General features: G+C 46.0%; 1 protein-coding gene across 3 annotated transcripts in view; it reads right to left on the reverse strand.

Annotated features, from left to right (window-relative positions):
- The window catches only part of C4H11orf49 (chromosome 4 C11orf49 homolog), a 155329-nt gene that overhangs the window by 123003 nt on the left and 13240 nt on the right, over window positions 1-19086 (reverse strand). For 2 of the 3 annotated variants that reach the window (XR_004000039.1, XM_030559899.1), the window contains exon 2: window positions 4733-4835. The exons of the other annotated variant lie outside the window; for it this stretch is intronic. Coding sequence is in view for 1 of the 2 variants with exons in the window: in XM_030559899.1 (XP_030415759.1) it covers window positions 4733-4835 (103 nt within the window). In the remaining variant the exon portion in view is untranslated. The remainder of the gene's footprint in view (window positions 1-4732; window positions 4836-19086) is intronic. 3 annotated transcript variants of the gene reach the window in all.

Below are 19086 nucleotides of genomic sequence, written 5' to 3' on the forward strand. Positions count from 1 at the left end.
TGGGGAACCAGAATAAGTTATTTTCCCATGATAGACAGCTCCCTACACTGCTGATATCTAGGTCCCTCCTTCTGGTCAATTATGCTCCTTTAAAGTGGAGAAATCTCCCACATTTCATATATCCTACATTGAGAGCTTTCACAACTATCAGAATTACTTCTTAGCCTATTTCTTTTCTGATACCGGGGCACTGAGTATGGCTTGCTAACAATGGCAAGTTCTACTTTAATTACCAGAACAAAAGGGACAGAAGCATCTGATAACTTCTTCCTGTCCTATGGAAACAGTCAACAGCTCTATGGAGTATTCAACATGAACACAAAAGCCCTCTGGTATTTCATATCCCCTTTTCAGGAGTATCAGGGAAACGAACTCAGTTCAGGGCATCTTGATCTTTCAGAGCTGTACACACTGGCAAACATTCATGTTCTACATTTACAGGCACAAATCATATTTGTTTGAAAATATCAAGAACCAAAAGAGTACCGTAGGCAAGGGTGGAACAAGAGCAGAATGGGAGGAGATGAGAGGGTCTGGGCAGCAGGATCCAACATGAAGAAATACTGCAGAGAAACGTTCTAAAAACAGTTTCAAAGAGGTAGGGAGGGGCTCTTTCATCGTCATTCAATTTTTAAGTTACTGGTGACCAGAAGTTTAAAAGGGCCCCGAGGAGTGAACTTGAAAGGAGGTACAAACCAAATCTGCTTTGGAAGAGTGCCTGGATAATGCCAGCTAGATGTGTCATAGCCTCCTCCCTCTCAACCATGATAAAACAGAAGTCTGATTGACAGGTGAAGGTCATAGTTTTGTTCACTCTCTCTTCCTTCAAGTCCTTGCTTATTGAGGGAACTTATTCAGAGTTGATGAGAAAGGTTAACAATCTGAACATCACTTTTCACAGAAAGCCATATGCATCAGTCACAGTATGGTGTCTCCTACCTGTATCAGTTCCACAGGCTGAACCTTAATTTGTCCCAATAACCTTATGACATGGATCCACTCATGCAATCCCCTGTTAGCAGGGGATTACTTGTGATCCAGGACCTCTTGATGCCGACTAACAGAGGGCACAGGCATGCAGAAGGGTTACAGGGATCTCCTTGGGTCTGGGAGCTACATACTAGTTTGCTAAAGAGGTCACGTAAGGTCTCTACTGAAAGCCTATGTCACATGGACTATCCTAAACATTGTGAAATGTATGTACAGATAATATGTAAGGATTTGTGTGTGTGTGTGCACACACACACACCCCAAATCATGTTCTTAAAGTATGTAAGAGAAGTCAAAGGGTGATAAACAGATTCTGTTCAGACAAGGGATAGGAGGCACTTATCTCCCTGGCTGACCATTGTGTGTCTTACACTGGAAATCTATTTGCATATGGAATCACCAACTAATCAAGATTGTGAAGTCAAGGAGATCACAAAATATACAGGCAGAAAGAAATACAAAGCAGGAGGATGTCCAATTCATGACCAAGATCCAAGAAGTAGTCTGATATACCAGGAGAAGGCATGGAAACACCTGAGGTCCTCCACCTAGGAAGTGAACTGACATTGTGTTTGCATCACGAAAAAAGGATCACAGCCAGGCTTGGGGTGAGCTGAACTTAATTAGACAAGGGGTTTCTTGATAGTTAAGATGAGTCTCTAGTATGCACTCTCTGATTTCATTTTATATGTAACCTTTTGTTTCCAATATTCTTGCTTTCTATCATTTGAATCTCTGTTCTCTCTTAATTTCAAACTTGTTCTCTCTATAAACAAATCCAAGGGCTGTGTGTTAATTGGAGCTGTGTTCTATGGTGTAACTAGTAAGCTGTGGTATATTGTTCCTTTGGGATCAGCGGGTCTGTAACTGTGTGTGTCCAGCGATCAGAGTCTGGACACTGCAGTAAAGAGAAAGTGGGACCTGCAGAGGCATGGAGGGAAGTGCTTGTGTTGCCAGTTACTAATAAAGTCAGGGAGCTGACAGATGGCAGGCACAGACAAGGGCTTTTTCACGCTAAGGGCAGGTGGGGGTGAGGTGCCGTCACAACCTTGTGTATCCATAGGAAGCACCATACTTCCATCACAGCAACTTGTTCATGACACAGAAGTACCCACGATTGTGTTATAGGAACCCTGTATTCTTGACACTGGCTGTTCATACAGAGGGACTATTTTTAGGGTTAAACTGTGGGGGGGAGGAGGAAGTGTTAACCCCTTTCACTGAATCAAATTCAGAATCAGGGTTAGACCTGGAGAAAATAAAATGCGAAAAAAAAGTGTCCTTCAGACATCTAGGTACAAACTAGCCACACCCCCAGCAAAAAGGTCAGTGGCTCAAATTTCATTGCTTTCTGTCAGTCATCTGTAAGTAAGAGGGCCTCAACTGGCCACTGAAGACTCACCACCAATGAAGGAGTTGCTGGAGCTCCTTCAAAGCAAGCCAAGGTTCCCCCCATCACCTCCCACTATGGATTAATCTGAATCCAGTGACAGGCACCTAACATGGATTTTAATTTCTGTCTCCCCCTCCCTTGGAGAAATCAACTTCTAAGAAACATCACAATACACAAATAAGATAAAATTCTTTTCCATTTAGAATCAAGACAGACAACTTGAATTCAGGGTTCATGTCTTCTTTATTCTCTACACTACTGAGCACAATACCAGAATTTGTAATGCCCCTGGAATTGCATTTGCATTAATTTTGCCTGATTTTTAAACTCCAACCTACTGTCTTTTTCCATAATGTGGCAGAGGGAGGAGAGGCTGGCACACTTGTTCGTTAAAACCCAGAATGGTGAGGACCAAGACACATACAAGACGTCCTTGTAGAACTTCACCATGAAGAATGTCTGTGCTCTGGTACTAGCTATCTTTTAGTGATTCCACTGTAGCATCTTCTATCAGCAAGAAACCAGACATTAACTGAGGCTGTAAATCCCTCCTCCAGACATTCTTATTCTCTTCCTCACACTACTTTCAAAAAACATCTTGAAATCTTCTTTCCTATGTGTCTTTAGTATGTGTCTTGTTGATTCCATATTTATATCTTCCATGTATATCTGTTGGTCCCCTTTAATCTTGCATTTTGCTACATCTCAGTTGGGGTCTCTTGAGATCAGTGATCATCACCATTGTGGGCTATGCTGAGCCATATATAATGGTAATTGGGTCTGGAAGAGCCAGGCAACAACATACTAAGCAAATAAAGGGAGCTTTACAAGAACCAGAGTGTGATGGTCCTCACTTGGAGGTTGGTTGGTAGCTTTGCCTAGTGGTCAGGGCTTAGGCCCGTGACCTGCAGGGGGGATGTTAGTAGGAGAGCTCAAGCCCTCCCACTTCACAAAGCTTCAACCCACAGCCCTTTGCGGGCTATCAGTGATCTGACAGCCAGGGGCTGCTTAAGGCTGCCCTCCCTGGGCCCCTTCCTGTCACCCTGCCTGCAACTGTCCCAAACTCGCTACCTGGGTTTTGGCGTCATGAAGGGCATTCTCTCACCACAAAGGCACTTTCTGGAGGCTGCATGTACCATGGTAGCTCTCTTCCTCTCTCGGGCAGCAATTGCCTCTTTCTGCAGTATGGCCCACCCTCCTGGGCCAGCTCAGGCCTAGGGATTTTCCCTGCTGGGGTAGTCCAAACAAAGTAAAAGGGAATTAACAAAACTGAGTCATATGAGAGGGAAGAGGGAATGCTTCCCTCTCAGGCTGTCTCTCTAGCAGGTTCTCCCCTCCCTCAGGAGGGACCTTTCAGCAGTTGTCTTCAGGAGAGATTCTGCCTTTCCCTCAGCTCTCCTTTGCTGGGGTTGCAGGTCTGCTCTCTTCCCTGGTCTGCCACCAAATGAGCTGCTCCCCTGCTTTTTAACTCCTCCTCCAGTTGGAGCATTTCCTACATATGTGGCAGGCCAGGGCTGTCTGAGTTCAGGGCAGTTCCTTAATCCCTGGCTGCCCAGAGTGGGTTTTGTGTACCCCATCACAGACAGAAAACAAAAAGAACAGCTGGGACAAGACTGAACAGCACAATGGATAATCCACAGAGATAGGAGGATAAAGTGAGCACATCAGCAAGGACACTGATGGGAATCAGAGGGATGAAGTACCACAGGGAACCAGTCCTCTTACCACAGAGAGCTACAATACACAAATGCCTTGAAATATGTCCCATATCCCATTTCCTCTGTTTGGGAATATGACAAAGAAGAGGGCCCGGAGACCTGGCCTGGCAGCTCAGCAAGAGTCAGTCTCAAGATATTAAAATGCAACCTTACCCTCTCTGTCCCAACCCATTTTCTTTCAGAACATCTGCCCAGTCCCACTACAGTCTTCAAAGGGAAAGAGCGTATTGCTGGTACAACTAGAGACTTTCCCTTTTTCCCTCTCTGTGAACGAGAGCATGAATTAAAAAATAAATTGCTCTCAAAGATAGATAATATTTGATGACCCAGATACAGTAGTAAAACAGAATAGAAGTCCTATCTGGGCAAAATTCAGCCTCAAAATAAGCAAGCACAACTAGTGAAGCCAACAGGAGTTGCCCGCTTTTAAATCAGGTCTCAATTTGACCCATTGTCCTTAATAAGCACGTTTCTGAAACATGCTCAGGCAGCCCTTGGCTAACCTACTCAACTCCAGCATTCACTGCCACAACATAATCAGCATGTATCCAGTTCCATTCTCCATGTACCCTGCCTGCTTCCAAGAGCCTCCCTCAGGGTGGTCCTATTGGCAGACTCCTGATGTACTTACTATTCAGTGAAGAATCTGGCAATGCCATACTGACTAATATCTTCTCTGTTCTCCAGCAGCTGGCTCACTGCATCCTCCATATACGTGAGGACATGTCTCTGAGCTACAAACAAAAGAGCAAGAGAGAGATTAGAATACAAGGGGCTTTCAATGCCCAGAACCAGGCCAGGCTATTAGTGTACATCCTTGTCTGGCTATTAGCACTTGTTCTCACCACGTAGAGAGAGACAAGCAGAGGTTCTCATTCTGTTAAGTATTACTCCTGAGGGCATTGTGCCAAAAAATTAAAATTTCTGCATAAAAAAATTTAAAATTCTGTGCATTTTATTTTTCAATAAATAAATGCAGAGGCTCCAGCATAGTAATGGGAAGCACAGGCCACTGGCTCCACGAAGGTGAGAGCAGGGGCGGCTTCAGGCCCCAGCACGCCAAGCACGTGCTTGGGTTGGCAAGCCACAGGGGGCTCTCTGCCAGTGCCGCGAGGGCGGCAGGCAGGCTGCCTGCCTTCGTTGGCTTGCGGAGGGTCCGCTGGTCCCGCGGCTTCGGAGGACCTCCCGCAGGCATGCCTGCGGGAGGTCCTCCGAAGCCACGGGACCAGTGGAGCCTCCACAGGCAAACCACCAAAGGCAGCCTGCCTGCCGTGCTTGGGGTGGCAAAATGCCTAGAGCCACCCCTGGGTGAGAGATCACCCAGCAGCCTCCCCACTCTCAGGACACAGACTCAGTGGTGAGGCTGCACTCGAACTTGACACAGCACAAGGCCCGGGGCTGCACCAGTAAAACCCTGGGGCCCTGCCCCTCTGCACCAGGCACACCAGGTGTGGGGCAGGCAGGCTCAATCAGGAAGAATCCAAGTGTGGAGGGGCTCAGTATGGGGGGATCCAGGTGTGGGGTGAGAGGATTCTGTATTGGACAATCTGGGTGCAGGCAGTGGTGGGGGGCGGGGGGGGGAGAAATCTGGATGCACAGAGGCTCATTGAGGGGGTTCGAGATGCAGGGACAATGGGACCCTGCAGGCGCTTCGAGGTGAAAGTAGTGGGGGCTCAGCGGAGGGGTCTAGGTGTGGGGGTCTCAGCAGGGGGAGTCTTGAGTGCTGGGGAGTAAGCTTTGGTGGGCTGGGAGTCTTGGTGCAGCTAGTTGGGGATCAGTGGTATGGAGGTTTGGATGTGGGGGCTCAGGGTGGTGCAGGGGTGGGGGCTCATCAAAGGTAGGGGTTTGAGTACAGGGAGCTCAGTGGGAAAGTGGTCTCGGTGCAGGGGCCTAAAGGCAGAGGAGCTGGGTGCAGGGGACTCCAAATGCAGGGGTTGAGGTTCAATGAGGTGGGGTTTGGGTATGGAGGGCTCGAGGGGTTCTGGGTGTACAGGGTAAGGCTTAGCAGGGGTGTCTGGGTAAGAGAGGTCTGGGTGTGTGGGTGGATGGGGGAGCAGCTCCTGTACAATGACTCCTTCCCCTGAAGCTGAAGAGCTATAGGGGCAGGAAGCAGGGGAGGATGCTGAACTTCCTGCAGCTGGGGAAGGCTTCTGGGAATGGGTCTGACACAGCCCCAGCAACTCCTTGCAGGGAAAGGGGAAGTCCTGTCCTCTCCTGCCTCCAGTCCAGCCAGGACTAGCAGCTGATCCCGGCTCAGGGTAGGAGCCACTGGCTACGTCTCCTTAGCCCTGCAGTGATTTACCTCTCCTCCACCTGCTCCAGATGCCTGAAACAATGTACCTGCAGATGATGGTTGCAGCACTGCCAGTTTTGAAACTTTGCACCATTAAATGCCTGGTAGGGACCCTCTAGAAGCCCCTGAATTCCTTTTCTCTGCCCTGTATTGCAACAACCTTCCCTACATAGATTATGAATACCATACTGGTAGAATTCTAGTACGATTGCTGCAGAGCTTACCGATGTCCTCCAATCTCACCTTTCAGGGGCTCTGCATTGTTTTAAATGCTGGTCTGTAGAAAAAAAAATTCTGGAAGACACAAATCAAAGCACTTCTGTCCTCCTGAGGGATGTTCTGAGGATGACAGTTAGGGAATTGGATGCAGTGCTGGGTGATATCTACACACCTTGACAGGAGTGCTGGATCTGTCATTAGCTAACAAAATAATGCTACTTGTGATAAACACCGGGGACAGGGACAACTTGGTACAATACATTAACCATCTCACTGCTTCCACAAAGGGCAAGGAGAGCACAAGCAGTGCAGATACCAAAGGGAAATAGTGTGGATCTATCACTAAACCTTTATGATGTTGGCTAGAAGTGAACCAGACCAGCAAAAAGTCTGGGCTGATGCTCCACCTAGCAAGAAGAAGGGTTGCCAGATCCATGAGTTCAACAATCAGGAGCCAAACCACAACAAACAAAGGAGAACCATTCCCAACCTAACGCGCACACGAACCCTGTTCCCAAAGTACACACTCCTATCCCAAAAAAGTACATTACAGCACCACTACAAGTAGCAGCCTGTCCTAAAAAGAGCAGGAAAATATCCTCAGGGTAGGGATGGCAGAAGCTGTGCTTGCTCTTTACCAATTTGTTCCAGACTCAATGGCATCACTCCTTCACCAGCAATCAATCTGCTTTAGAATCACATCCACAATCCACTTAAACACAAATTCAAGCCCTTGGTAAGTATCAAGCATGTCCCACCCACACTCAGTACATTTCATCTTGGTGTGGGGCAGGCAGAGCTCAAAAGATGTCTGGAAAACATTATTCCGAATAGGTACAATGATTAAAAGTTCACACCAGCACTAACTGCTGTCAGGGGATTTCTCCGCCTATAACGCTTTTCAGATTTGATACAATGGCAGAATGGGTTAAGCATACCCTGAAAAATACCTTGCAGCTGATAGTAAGATGGTGAGCCAAAGGTTCAAAGATATTATCTGGCAATAAAAGATATAGGGCGTAACTTTAATTATTTTAATGCAAGGAACACATTTTAATTTATGTGAGTGATTAAAGAAAAATAGCTCTGCGCACCTGTGTCCCCTGAGGGAGGAATGAGTCTGTGCAGCTCAGTCACACTCTTAAGATAACAGCAACTGGGAAAGACTGTTTTTCATTCTATTCCATCACATCCCTCCCTCTTCACTATGTGGCCCAGGCTATGCTCCAAGACCCTCTTCCCAGACACTATCACACTTTCCCTTGTCAGAGCACCACACAAATATTAATTAATTCCCACCGCCCACATCTAAACCCTCATAAGATTTTTAGGTATTATCAGGGTCCCTTATACTCCCTGGTGCAATGAGACCAAGTTCCATAGAAAGCAGACCTAGAGCGTATGGCAACAACTTCTAAATTCCAGATGAAAGTTGTTTCATGATGATACACTAAACTGCCTCCCATTCCCGCTCCTCACAAACACACAGAGCTACAAATGGCTCAACACTGAAAACTGTCTCTGACAAAATTAATCAATGGTCATTTCTGGAGAGATTTTTTGCTACACTCCTCAGGTGATTTGACTCCCAGAATATTGTCTAAGTGCCTTAGCACAACACCTCCTTCTCCCCATGTGTGCCAGGGAAGGGGATGGAGGGTGCTTGTGGCCTGTTTTTGAGATCCATCTCCCTAACTCCCCAGCTGCTGTGCTTTTTTCCAGGTTGCCCAGCTCACCAGCCTATGTTACCAGTTCCCAGAGCTTTCTGGCTGCAAACTGGACTCTAGCTCTGGCTCCCAGACCTGCTGCTGCCTGGCTCCACAGAGCAATGCAGAGTGCTTGCTCTGCAATCCAGTTAACTCCTTCTTGTGGGGGAAAACTGGAGAGCAAGTTGCAACTACAAGCAGGTCCTAGCAGGACAGCGAGATAAAACAAAATGCCAGGTTCCTGACAGTAGCAAAATGATGATTTCCATGGTAAAATGCTGAATTTTCCATCTTGAAGGTTCACCAGTTTCTAAAGCACAGGATTATGGAGTTCCATAAGGCCCTGTTTGAGATGAATGAGACAGTTCACACTTCTTAGGACTGTTGTTTCACGCTCTTTGAAAAATCAGGTATCAATTTACACTGCTCTCATGTTCAAGGTTCTCTCTGCAACCACAAGGGCTAGAAACATTGTGACGTTACACCCCATATTCCTCATAGAAATATGATTGTGATATGAATATGGCCTAAGATATATTTTATGCAAGATGGGTCTTGTAAGGTATCATTGGAAAGGTTATGTCCTACTGAATGTGATTATCCAATTTGTATGCATCTATCATTTCTGTATTTAAAGTTTGGAATATTGACTAGGTAACGATTACAACAGTGTGTGTATTTGGGAGACACCCACCAGACAACCAGCCATAACAGCCTTGATAGGGCATTAGGAAGAAACAATAAGACTGTGAAGATACTAATCTCCTTCCTCAGAGGGATAGCTGTGAGACTACCAGGTCACCTGATACAAAATACCACTTTGGACACAGCTGGTACTTTTCCTCTGTAGGGGGCTGGGGATCAAACAAAGGTTTCCCACTTTAGGTAAATCCTTTTAAGGCTGAGAAGGGGGTTAATCTGGACTGTCCTCCACTGCCTACCCAAGAAGAAGGATGGCTGAAAGTACCCGAAGGGACAAAGGAACTAACCTGAAGGGAAAGGCAGTGGTGAGTCCAGACTGAAACAGGGGTCCAGTCTGTAAGAAGAAATAACTGGAACATGAAGCTACTGAAACTCTGCAATGTGCCTAAAATAACATTTAGGGTGACAAATTACTTCTTGAAACCAGTCTCTTTAAGATGTTAAGCTTAGTATAAACAATGAGGAGTCCTTTTGGCACCTTAGAGACTAACAAACTTATTTGGGCATAAGCTTTTGTGGGCTAGAACCCACTTCATTAGATGTATAGAGTGGAAAATACAGCTTAGTATGCATATTTTGTTTTATTTGCTCAGTAATCTGCTTTGTTCTGTTTACTAACCCTTATAATCACTTAAAATCTGTCTTTTATAGTTAATAAATTTGTTTTGTTTATTATTATACCCAGTTTGTGCAATTTCTAACTTGGGGGGGAGATAAGTTGTGCAAATCTCTCTTCACACTGAGGGAGAGGGCTAATTTTTATGAGCTTGTGCTGTGCAAGACAGTATTATTTATACAGCGCAAGACAGTATTATTCTGGGTTTATTCACCAAAAGGGATGTGCGCATGAGTGCTGGGTGAATCCTCTCACAAAGAATTGACTCCAGTCTGCATCTGCAGCTGGGTGTGGCCCTAACCTGTTTGCGTGTGCTGCAAGAGGCCGGAGAGCCAAATTCAGCAAAACAGGGAGAAGGAATCCAGGATGGTGGACCAGGAGGGGTTCAGTGAAACCTCAGTACATCAGGTGGCATCACAGAACGGGGGGTCCAACCTGTCACACACACATACATATTGAATAAAATTAAAACATTCTGGAGCACAATTCTGTAGTAAGGAGTGAAAATTTCACGCCCACGGAATACATTATCCCTGCTCTGTAGATGAAGAAACTGAAGTACAGATAGACTTAGTAATATAAAGTCAGACAGTGAGTCAATGGCAGAGTCAAAGTTTAATGTGACAAGGGACCACCAGATCTAGTTTAATAGCCGGCTGAACTCTGAAGCATGAGATTTTAGGAACACAAGACAAATTAAAAATGAGCCAAACTGGCTGCTGAGCCTGCCTTCCTACTATCACAAGCTACCCCATCATATAATTGCATTCATAAATGCATCCAGTTCTTCATAAATTTGTCCATACTACAATTTATATACGACCAGTGCCCAGTCCACTAGAAGATTTTGCTACTTTGCTACCACTACCTTCAGAGACCCATTTCCTCCCTGCTGGAACCCTAGCATCCTGCAACTTCCAAGCAGGAGGCTTACTGGCTGTTTTTCTCCCCTCATCTCTAATACTAAGTCTTTCATTGTTTGAGGGCATCACACAAGCAGTTTGGTGAAAGCATTTTAGTATCCCAATATCCCTGGGATTGTCCCAAAGACAGTTTCCATTTTTCCCTTCATCACTCTCAGGGTCCCATTGCATCCCTCCTTCTAGTGAAAAGATAGCAAGATGGGGTTCCCAGTCAGCACTGCAGAGCAACATGAGGCACTCTCTACACCTTTGCCTTCCAGAGCCTGAATTCATTCTGCCCTCACGTCTGATCTCACAACCCAGGGAAAGAGACAGTGACGCTGGAACAATTTTTATAATGGGGGTGCTAAGAGTCATTGTACCAAATTGTAAATCCTATATATGACGGAAAACACTTCAACCCAGACAGTGAGGTAGTACCCCCAACCCTTTTAGTTCCAGCTCCTATGGAGAGAAACCAGGATCAGGGAATCAAACTCAACTCACAAGCTCTCTAATTGTAACAAGCACTAAGAGCAAGCCCTCATCTTTCTTCTTTGAAAGGGACACAGTATCCACCACCACAAATTCATATACCTCAACACTCCATCACATTTTGTTATCTAGAATCTGTCTCTTTACTCCTGCCAGAGTCTTGGGAGAGTTCCACTCTATTGAGAATCTGCCCACCTCCGTCTGGTCCACAAACTGAACTTATATCCCACTTAAAAAGAGGGAGTGAATTAAGGACTGGCAGTAAGCTAAAAATACACCAGGTTGTCAAGGGCCAGGAAAATAGCAGCAGAGAGAAGGAAGTTATACAGGACAACCATCGCCAAATCAAAGCTATGGAACTTGGATCCCCCATTTAGACAAAGCCTGCACAAGCCGATAGTTAATCATTCAGTTCCTTCCTGAAACACATCATGTAACTGCCAAAAATAAGTTTATACAAAGTCCCTGTATGCTGAGCACCTGGTCACACTGACAAGCTACTGAACAGTTTTGGTGGAAAGAGGAAAATTTCATGTGTCAAGGCAATTTTACACTGGAGTCTTCTGGATCCAAACATGAAATACCTGAAATCCAGATGTTAAGCTGAGGATGAATTTATTAGCCACATTCTTGACAACTTTGCACAGAAAATCCTAATAGAGACTTAATAGTTGGGTGACACTTCCACATTAATATATAATTTCTGTACAAGCATTAGCACTATACATAACACTGCTCCTCCAAATTCAACCCTTTCTTTCTCCTCCCGGGGGGATGGCTTTCTATACTGAATATACTTTATATATTGCATATGATGTCATTAGTGTCAGGTTCACATGCCTAGCCTCTACATGCCGTGGTGTGTGCACCCCTTGGGGGCCATGAGCAAATACTGGCACTAGTACACTTTGGCTTCCAACCAACTCAGAATTTAGCAACATCTGTTGAATTTAGGGCTGGTCGACAGTTTGGACAGCCCGCAAATATAGCATAAAACTGGATTATTACAGTTAAAAAGATATGGGTTAGTCCTGTTCTCCACTCCATGATGGGTTTTAATCTGGTTATGACGTAGCCTTTTCCAAAGAGGCTGCACCAAACTGAGCTAACTCTTCTCACCCTCAACACCATACCTTGGTTTATGCAGACAAAGGCCTAAAAATATTGCTGTTAAAACAAATGGAAGCTGTATTTCAGTCTTAATTATAGATGTTAATGTTGAGATCTGTGGGGTTGGTTACGACTGTAAAAAGGAAATCTGATACTTGAGTAACTTGGAAAGAAAGGGCTATTCAATGTAAAAAATACATATGGTCATGAAACAGCATGACTGAATTTAAATGCATGAAAAATCAGGACATTCAGAAAAATCCCACAGCACTTTTCAGTTGGCCTCATTGCACACACAGTATTTTGTATTGCTATAGACACTCAGGTACTATGGTGACAAAGGCCACACACACTATATTTTGTATTACTATAAGCACTCAGGTGCTATGGTGACAAAGGCCATGTAAGTATCTAGGCAAAGAACTGTTGAAGTACCTTCGAATATATGGGCATTGTGTGACCAAGTTAACCATACTTCAAGAATTAATTTCTTGATGTTTATGGATTTAAATACACAAACTTCATGCTTCTTTTACAGGGAGCTTCTCTTTCTGCACTGAATTTCCCTGTTCTCAAACAAAATAAAAAATATCAAGGTAAACGAATGAGAGACAGAACTTTCTTGGCAGGGGGTCCATCACTACAGCACAGCAAGGGAAGCTGAAAGTCAGGAGTGAGCTACACTGCATCATCAGACTGATCTTTGTTCATTATTTGCCACGTTATTAACTGAAGTGTTGAGAATATAAATATCTGATGCAGAGTAAGAAAAGTTGCTCTATAGTCTTTCTGTTTAAACTATAGTGAGTTAGTTAATGTTAGAAGTACTGTAAAGTGGACCTTAAAATAGATAAATATCTCCAAAATAAACTAGGGGTAGGAGAACATATACCTAGGAAGCAATGCTTAGATAAACCACATTTTAGAACAAACTGCTGAGAGCACAACAAGGCTCTGTTGCACTATCACAAAGAAGAGCCACAGCAATAGGAGCACGCATGCATATATTTTACAGACTATGAACAGAACTGTTTTCAAGATGGATTGGTTTAAAAATCGATGCAATTTTAACCATTATTTAAATCACCAAAAGCATGAAATATTGTTGTAAATAATCAATTTTAATTGTGTTTTGATTTGTACTTTTTAGTTATTTTCCTAAAGAAAGGTTCAATCCTGTCAGTTGTTATCCATCAAAACATGTTGATTTGCAGTTAAATACAGCCTTTACACTAAATTGGGTATGACATTGTAGTCTATATGGGTTTATAAAAATATGGTAAGTGAATATAATGTAACTGGAATATGCATCATGCAAAAGTATCAGAGGGGTAGTCGTGTTAGTGTGGATCTCTAAAAGCAGCAAAGAGTCCTGGGGCACCTTATAGACTAACAGACGTTTTGAAGCATGAGCTATCGTGGGTGAATACTCACTGCGTTGGATGCACGTAGCGGAAATCTTCAGGGGCAGGTATATATATGCAAGTGTAAGCAGAGTCAGGATGAGCTCTACCCTGACATCTGGTGGAAAGAATTTCAGAGTGTGTATTTGCATAGGCATGCCTACCCCATCCCATGCTGCCAAGCTGTGGGATTGCTTTGTGACAGAAATGACTCAACCTCAGTTGAGTGGTACTTGCTAGACAAGGGACATGGGTTCCAAAACCCAGTGAATTGAGAGAGGCTGGAGACAGGTATCTGTGCCTGGTGGTGCAGTCTCCTTGTGGAGCCAGAAGCACCAGTTCCACCCCCTCCTCTCTCCACTGTGGAATGTCAGAGTTGATTTTTTCATTCCCTCAAGAATCTAAATACAGGTTACTCAGCTGACCTCATTTTGGGCTAATGGTGCACTAGCACTGGGGCTCCCCTACTAAGAGCTGAGATCACTAAGAGTTGAAATCACTAAAGAGCTGAAATTACTGAGCTGAGAGCACTGAGTACTGTGCTAACTAGTGGGGGAGCCTGAAGCTATACTGTGGAACAGAGCAGCTGGCGGAGTGGAGCAGTTGTGGGGACGGCTGGAGCGGATCACGGGACAGCTGGTGGCAGCGGAGTGGCTGGCAGAGCGGAGTAGCTGTGGGACGGGTGAAGCAGCCCACAGAGCGAGCGGAGCAAGCAGTTTGCAGGGAGAACTAGAGCAGCTCATGGAGCAGAGCAGCTGGTGGAGCGAAGCAGTTTCTGAGGACGGCTGGAGGAGCAGAGTGGAGAGGCTGGTAAAGTGGAGCAGTTCGTGGAGAAGGCAGAAGCAGAACCCACGGAGAGGCAGGGCAGTTGGCCTCGGACCACGTAAGGTGCCCCTTTCTACCCAGGCTGGGGGGAGGGACCTCTACAGATAAACTCTCGAACTCTGGGGTGGCATTGACCAGAGACTTTTGGGTTGTTGGACTTTGGGGTGATTGGACTTAAAACCCTAAGGGGAAAAAGGACAGTGCCAAACGTACTTGGAGGTGGGTTTTTGTTTATGGTTTGTGTTATAACCCTGTTTGTGGTGTTTCTCCAATGGGATGCCGCATTGATTCGTTCCTTTATTAAAAAGATTTTGCTACACTCAGACTCCGTGCTTGCGAGAGGGGAAGTATTGCCTCCTAGAGGCGCCCAGGGGGGTGTGGTATGTGAGTGTCCCAGGTCACTGGGTGGGGACTCGAGCCGGTTATGCATTGTGTTACTGAAACGGAACCCCTGGATACTGAACCCGGCCATTGTTGCTGCCAACTCAGAGGGGCAGAAGGGTTACACAAGCAAGAAGCAGGCTAGAGATAACAAGGTTAGTTCAGTCAGGAAGGATGAGGCCCTCTTCTAGCAGCTGAGGTGTGAAAACCAAGGGAGGAGAAACTGGTTTTGTAGTTGGCAAGCCATTCACAGTCTTTGTTTAATCCTCAGATGATGGTGTCAAACTTGCAGATGAACTGAAGCACAGCAGTTTCTCTTTGAAGTCTGGTCCTGAAGTTTTTTTGCTGCAGTATGGCCACCTTAAGATCTGCTGTTGTGTGGCCAGGGAGGTTGAAGTGTTCTCCTACAGGTTTTTGTATATTGCCATTCCTAATATCTGATTTGTGTCCATTTATCCTTTTCCGTAAAGACTGTCCAGTTTAGCCGATGTACATAGCAGTGGGGCATTGCTGGCATATAATGGTGTATATTACATTGGTGGACGTGCAGGTGAATGAACTGGTGATGGTGGGGCTGATCTGGTTAGGTCCTGTGATGGTGTCGCTGGCGTAGATACGTGGACAAAGTTGGCATCGAGGTTTGTTGCATGGATTGATTTCTGAGTTAGAGTTACTATGGTGCAGTGTGCAGTTACTGGTGAGAATATGCTTCAGGTTGGCAGGTTGTCTTTGGGCGAGGACTGGCCTGCCACCCAAGGCTTGTGAAAGTGTGGGATCATTGTCCACGATGGGTTGTAGATCCCTGATGATGTGTTGGAGGGGTTTTGGCTGGGGACTGTATGTGATGGCCAGTGGAGTCCTGTTGGTTTCTTTCTTGGGTTTGTCTTGCAGTAGGAGGCTTCTGGGTACACGTTTGGCTCTGTTGATCTGTTTCTTTATTTCCTTGTGCGGGTATTGTAGTTTTGAGAATGTTTGGTGGAGATTTTGTAGGTGTTGGTCTCTGTCTGAGGGGTTAGAGCACATGCAGTCTCCTGAGAATCGAAAAAGAGCTCCAGCATGGACCGCACAGGAGGTACTGGATCTGATCGCTATATGGGGAGAGGATTCTGTGCTAACAGAACTCCGTTCCAAAAGACTAAATGAAAAAAATTTGGAAAAATTTCCAAGGCCATGACGGAGAAAGGCCACACCAGGGACTCAGTGCAGTGCAGAGTGAAAGTTAAGGAGCTCAGACAAGCCTACCAGAAAACCAAAGAAGCAAATGGAAGGTCCGGGGCAGGGCCGAAAACATGCCGCTTCTATGCTGAGCTGCATGCAATTCTCGGGGGGTCCGCCACTACTACCCCACCCCGGTCCGTGGATTCCGAGGTGGGGGTGGTAATCTCAGCCATGGCTGAGGATTCTGCGGACCGGGAAGATGAGGAGGAGAAAGAGTTTGCAGACAGCACACAGCACTCCATTCTCCCCAACACCCAGGAGCTTTTTCTCACCCAGACAGAATTACCCCTCCCAGCCCTCCCAAGCCACTAGCCCAGACAATGAAGCCATGGAAGCGACCTCTGGTGAGTGTATCTTGTAAATATAAACATGGTTTAAAAGTGTTTTTTAATGATTGATTTGCCCTGAGGACTTGGGATGCATTTGTGGCCAGTACAGTTATTGGAAATGTTTGTTAACATGTCTGGGGATGGAGCGGAAGTCCTCCAGGGACATCTCCATGAAGCTCTCCTGGAGGTACTCCAAAAGCCTTTGCAGAAGGTTTCTGGGCAAGGCAGCGTTATTCCGTCCACCATGATAGGACACTTGACCACACCATGCATGTAGCAAGTAGTCTGGTATCATTGCATGACAAAGACTAGCTGCATATGGTCCCGGTGATTGCTGGCATTCAAGCAACATCCGTTCTTTATCTCTCTGTGTTATCCTCAGGAGACTGATATTGTTCATGGCAACCTGGCTGAAATTCAGGAATTTAATTAAGGGGACAGAGATGGCCATTCCTACTGGGCTGTTTATCTGTTGCTTAAAAGAAATCCTTCCTTGCAGGAAGCCAAGCGGGGGGAAGGGAGGGGGGGAATGGCACTGAGCTTTTTCGAGTTTGGCTAGCAGGGATCTTCCCTGCTACCAGCCACGTGGTGGGGGGAGGGGTAAAGCGATCATCCCAGAGAATTGGATGGGGTGGGGTGGTTTCTGCTGCTGCATGTTAACAGGAAAGAAGCAGCACTGAACGGGATTTGCTTGGTATTTGGGAAAGGAGGGCACTGTGTATATGAAGGCTGCAGAAGCCAAAAGACAATGGCTACCATGGCCACATGCAAGCTGAATTCTGCTGCACGGACCTGCATCTGTGAGATCTCTAACACCAGAGCCGCAGGCACTCAATATTAAGATGCAAAATGCAACTTTGTAGTGAAATCACATGTGCTATGTAAGGTAAATAATGTTGTTCACTGTGAAAGAGTATAACCATTGTTCTGTAAAATGTATCTTTTTAAATACTTCTCTCCCTTTTTTACCTCCCTTATGCAGCTGCAAATTTTTCAAGCCTCCCTACTCCATCCCGAAAGCTCTCTCAGATAAGGTGGAGGAAAAAAGAAGACGCGAGACTAAATCTTCTCGGAAATCATGGAAGTAACCCGCAATGAAAGAGCTCATCTGAATGAGTGGAAGGAGGTGGTATCAAATTACAGGAAAGATGCCAGTGAACGTGAGGAGAGGAGGGACCAACGTGAGAGGAGAGACACTCGAGATGAGAGGTAGCAGCAGGAAGATCAGAGGTATAGGCAGGAAGGTCAGCAGTGGTGGGAGGCAACACTGGAGCTTCAGGAAGAGCAGCGGGGTCACAGAGTGCCGCTGCAGCCCCTGTGTAACCACCCTCACCACGTTCCATATCTTCCTCACTCAGACGTGTAAGAACGCATGGGAGAAGTCTTCGTGCACCCGCCCACTCCACCTCCGTGGACAGCTCAACCAAAACACTGTTATTACTTCGAAATTTCTTTAGTGGTCTTTCCCTTCCCTCCTATCCTCCTCCCAAACCACACCCAGGATACCTTGTCAGTTCTCTGCCTCTTTTTATGATGACTTTTTAATAAAGAATACACGATTTTTAAACGATAGTGACTTTACTTCCGTAAGCAAGCTGTAATCGAAGGGGGAGGGCGGCTTGCTTACAGGGAATGAGTCAATCAAGGGGGGAGTTCGTCAAGGGGAAAAAACACAGCAGTCACACTGTACCCTGGCCCATGATGAAACTCGTTTTCAAAGCTTCTCTGATGTGCACCGCTTCCTGGTGTGCTCTTCTAATCGCCCTGGTGTCTGGCTGTGCGTAATCAGCGGCCAGGTGATTTGCCTCAGCCTCCCACCCCCCCTTACTCTCATAGAGATTGTGGAGCACACAGCAGGCAGCAATAAGAATGGGGACATTGGTGTGGCTGAGGTCTGAGCGAGTCAGTAATGTGCGCCAGCGTACCTTTAAACGGCCAAATGCACATTCTACCACCATTCTGCACTTGCTCAGCCTGTAGTTGAACTGCTCCTGACTACCGTCCAGGCTGCCTGTGTATGGCTTCATAAGCCATGGCATCAAAGGGTAGGCTGGGTCACCCAGGATAACTACAGGCATTTCAACATCCCCAACTGTTATTTTCTGGTCTGGGAAGTAATTCCCTTGCTGCAGCTCTTTAAACAGAGTAGTGTTCCTGAAGATGCGAGCGTCATGAACCCTGCCTGGCCATCCCATGTGGATGTTGATGAAATGTCCCTTGTGATCCACCAGTGCTTGCAGCACCATTGAAAAGTACCTCTTGCGGTTTACGTACTGGGTGCCCTGGTGCTGTGGTGCCAAGATAGGGATATGGGTTCCATCTATCACCCCCCCATTGTTAGGGAATCCCATTGCAGCAAAGCCATCCACTATGACCTGCACATTTCCCAGAGTCACAACCTTTCGTAGCAGCAGCTTAATGATTGCTTTGGCTACTTGCATCACAGCAGGCCCCATAGTAGATTTTCCCACTCCAAATTGATTCCCAACTGACCAGTAGCTGTCTGGCTTTGCAAGCTTCCAGAGGGCTATTGCCACTCGCTTCTCAACTGTGAGGGCTGCTCTCATCTTGGTATTATGGTGTTTCAGGGCAGGGGAAAGCAAGTCACAAAGTTCCATGGAAGTGCCCTTATGCATGCGAAAATTTCGCAGCCACTGCGAATCGTCCCAAACCTGCAAAACTATGCGGTCTCACCAGTCTGTGCTTGTTTCCTAGGCCCAAAATCAGAGTTCAATGGCTAGAACCTGCTCCATTACCAGCAGGATCTCCAAAGCACAGGGGCCCAT

This window comes from Gopherus evgoodei, chromosome 4 (genome assembly GCF_007399415.2).
Source record: "Gopherus evgoodei ecotype Sinaloan lineage chromosome 4, rGopEvg1_v1.p, whole genome shotgun sequence".
Taxonomy (NCBI): domain Eukaryota; kingdom Metazoa; phylum Chordata; order Testudines; family Testudinidae; genus Gopherus; species Gopherus evgoodei.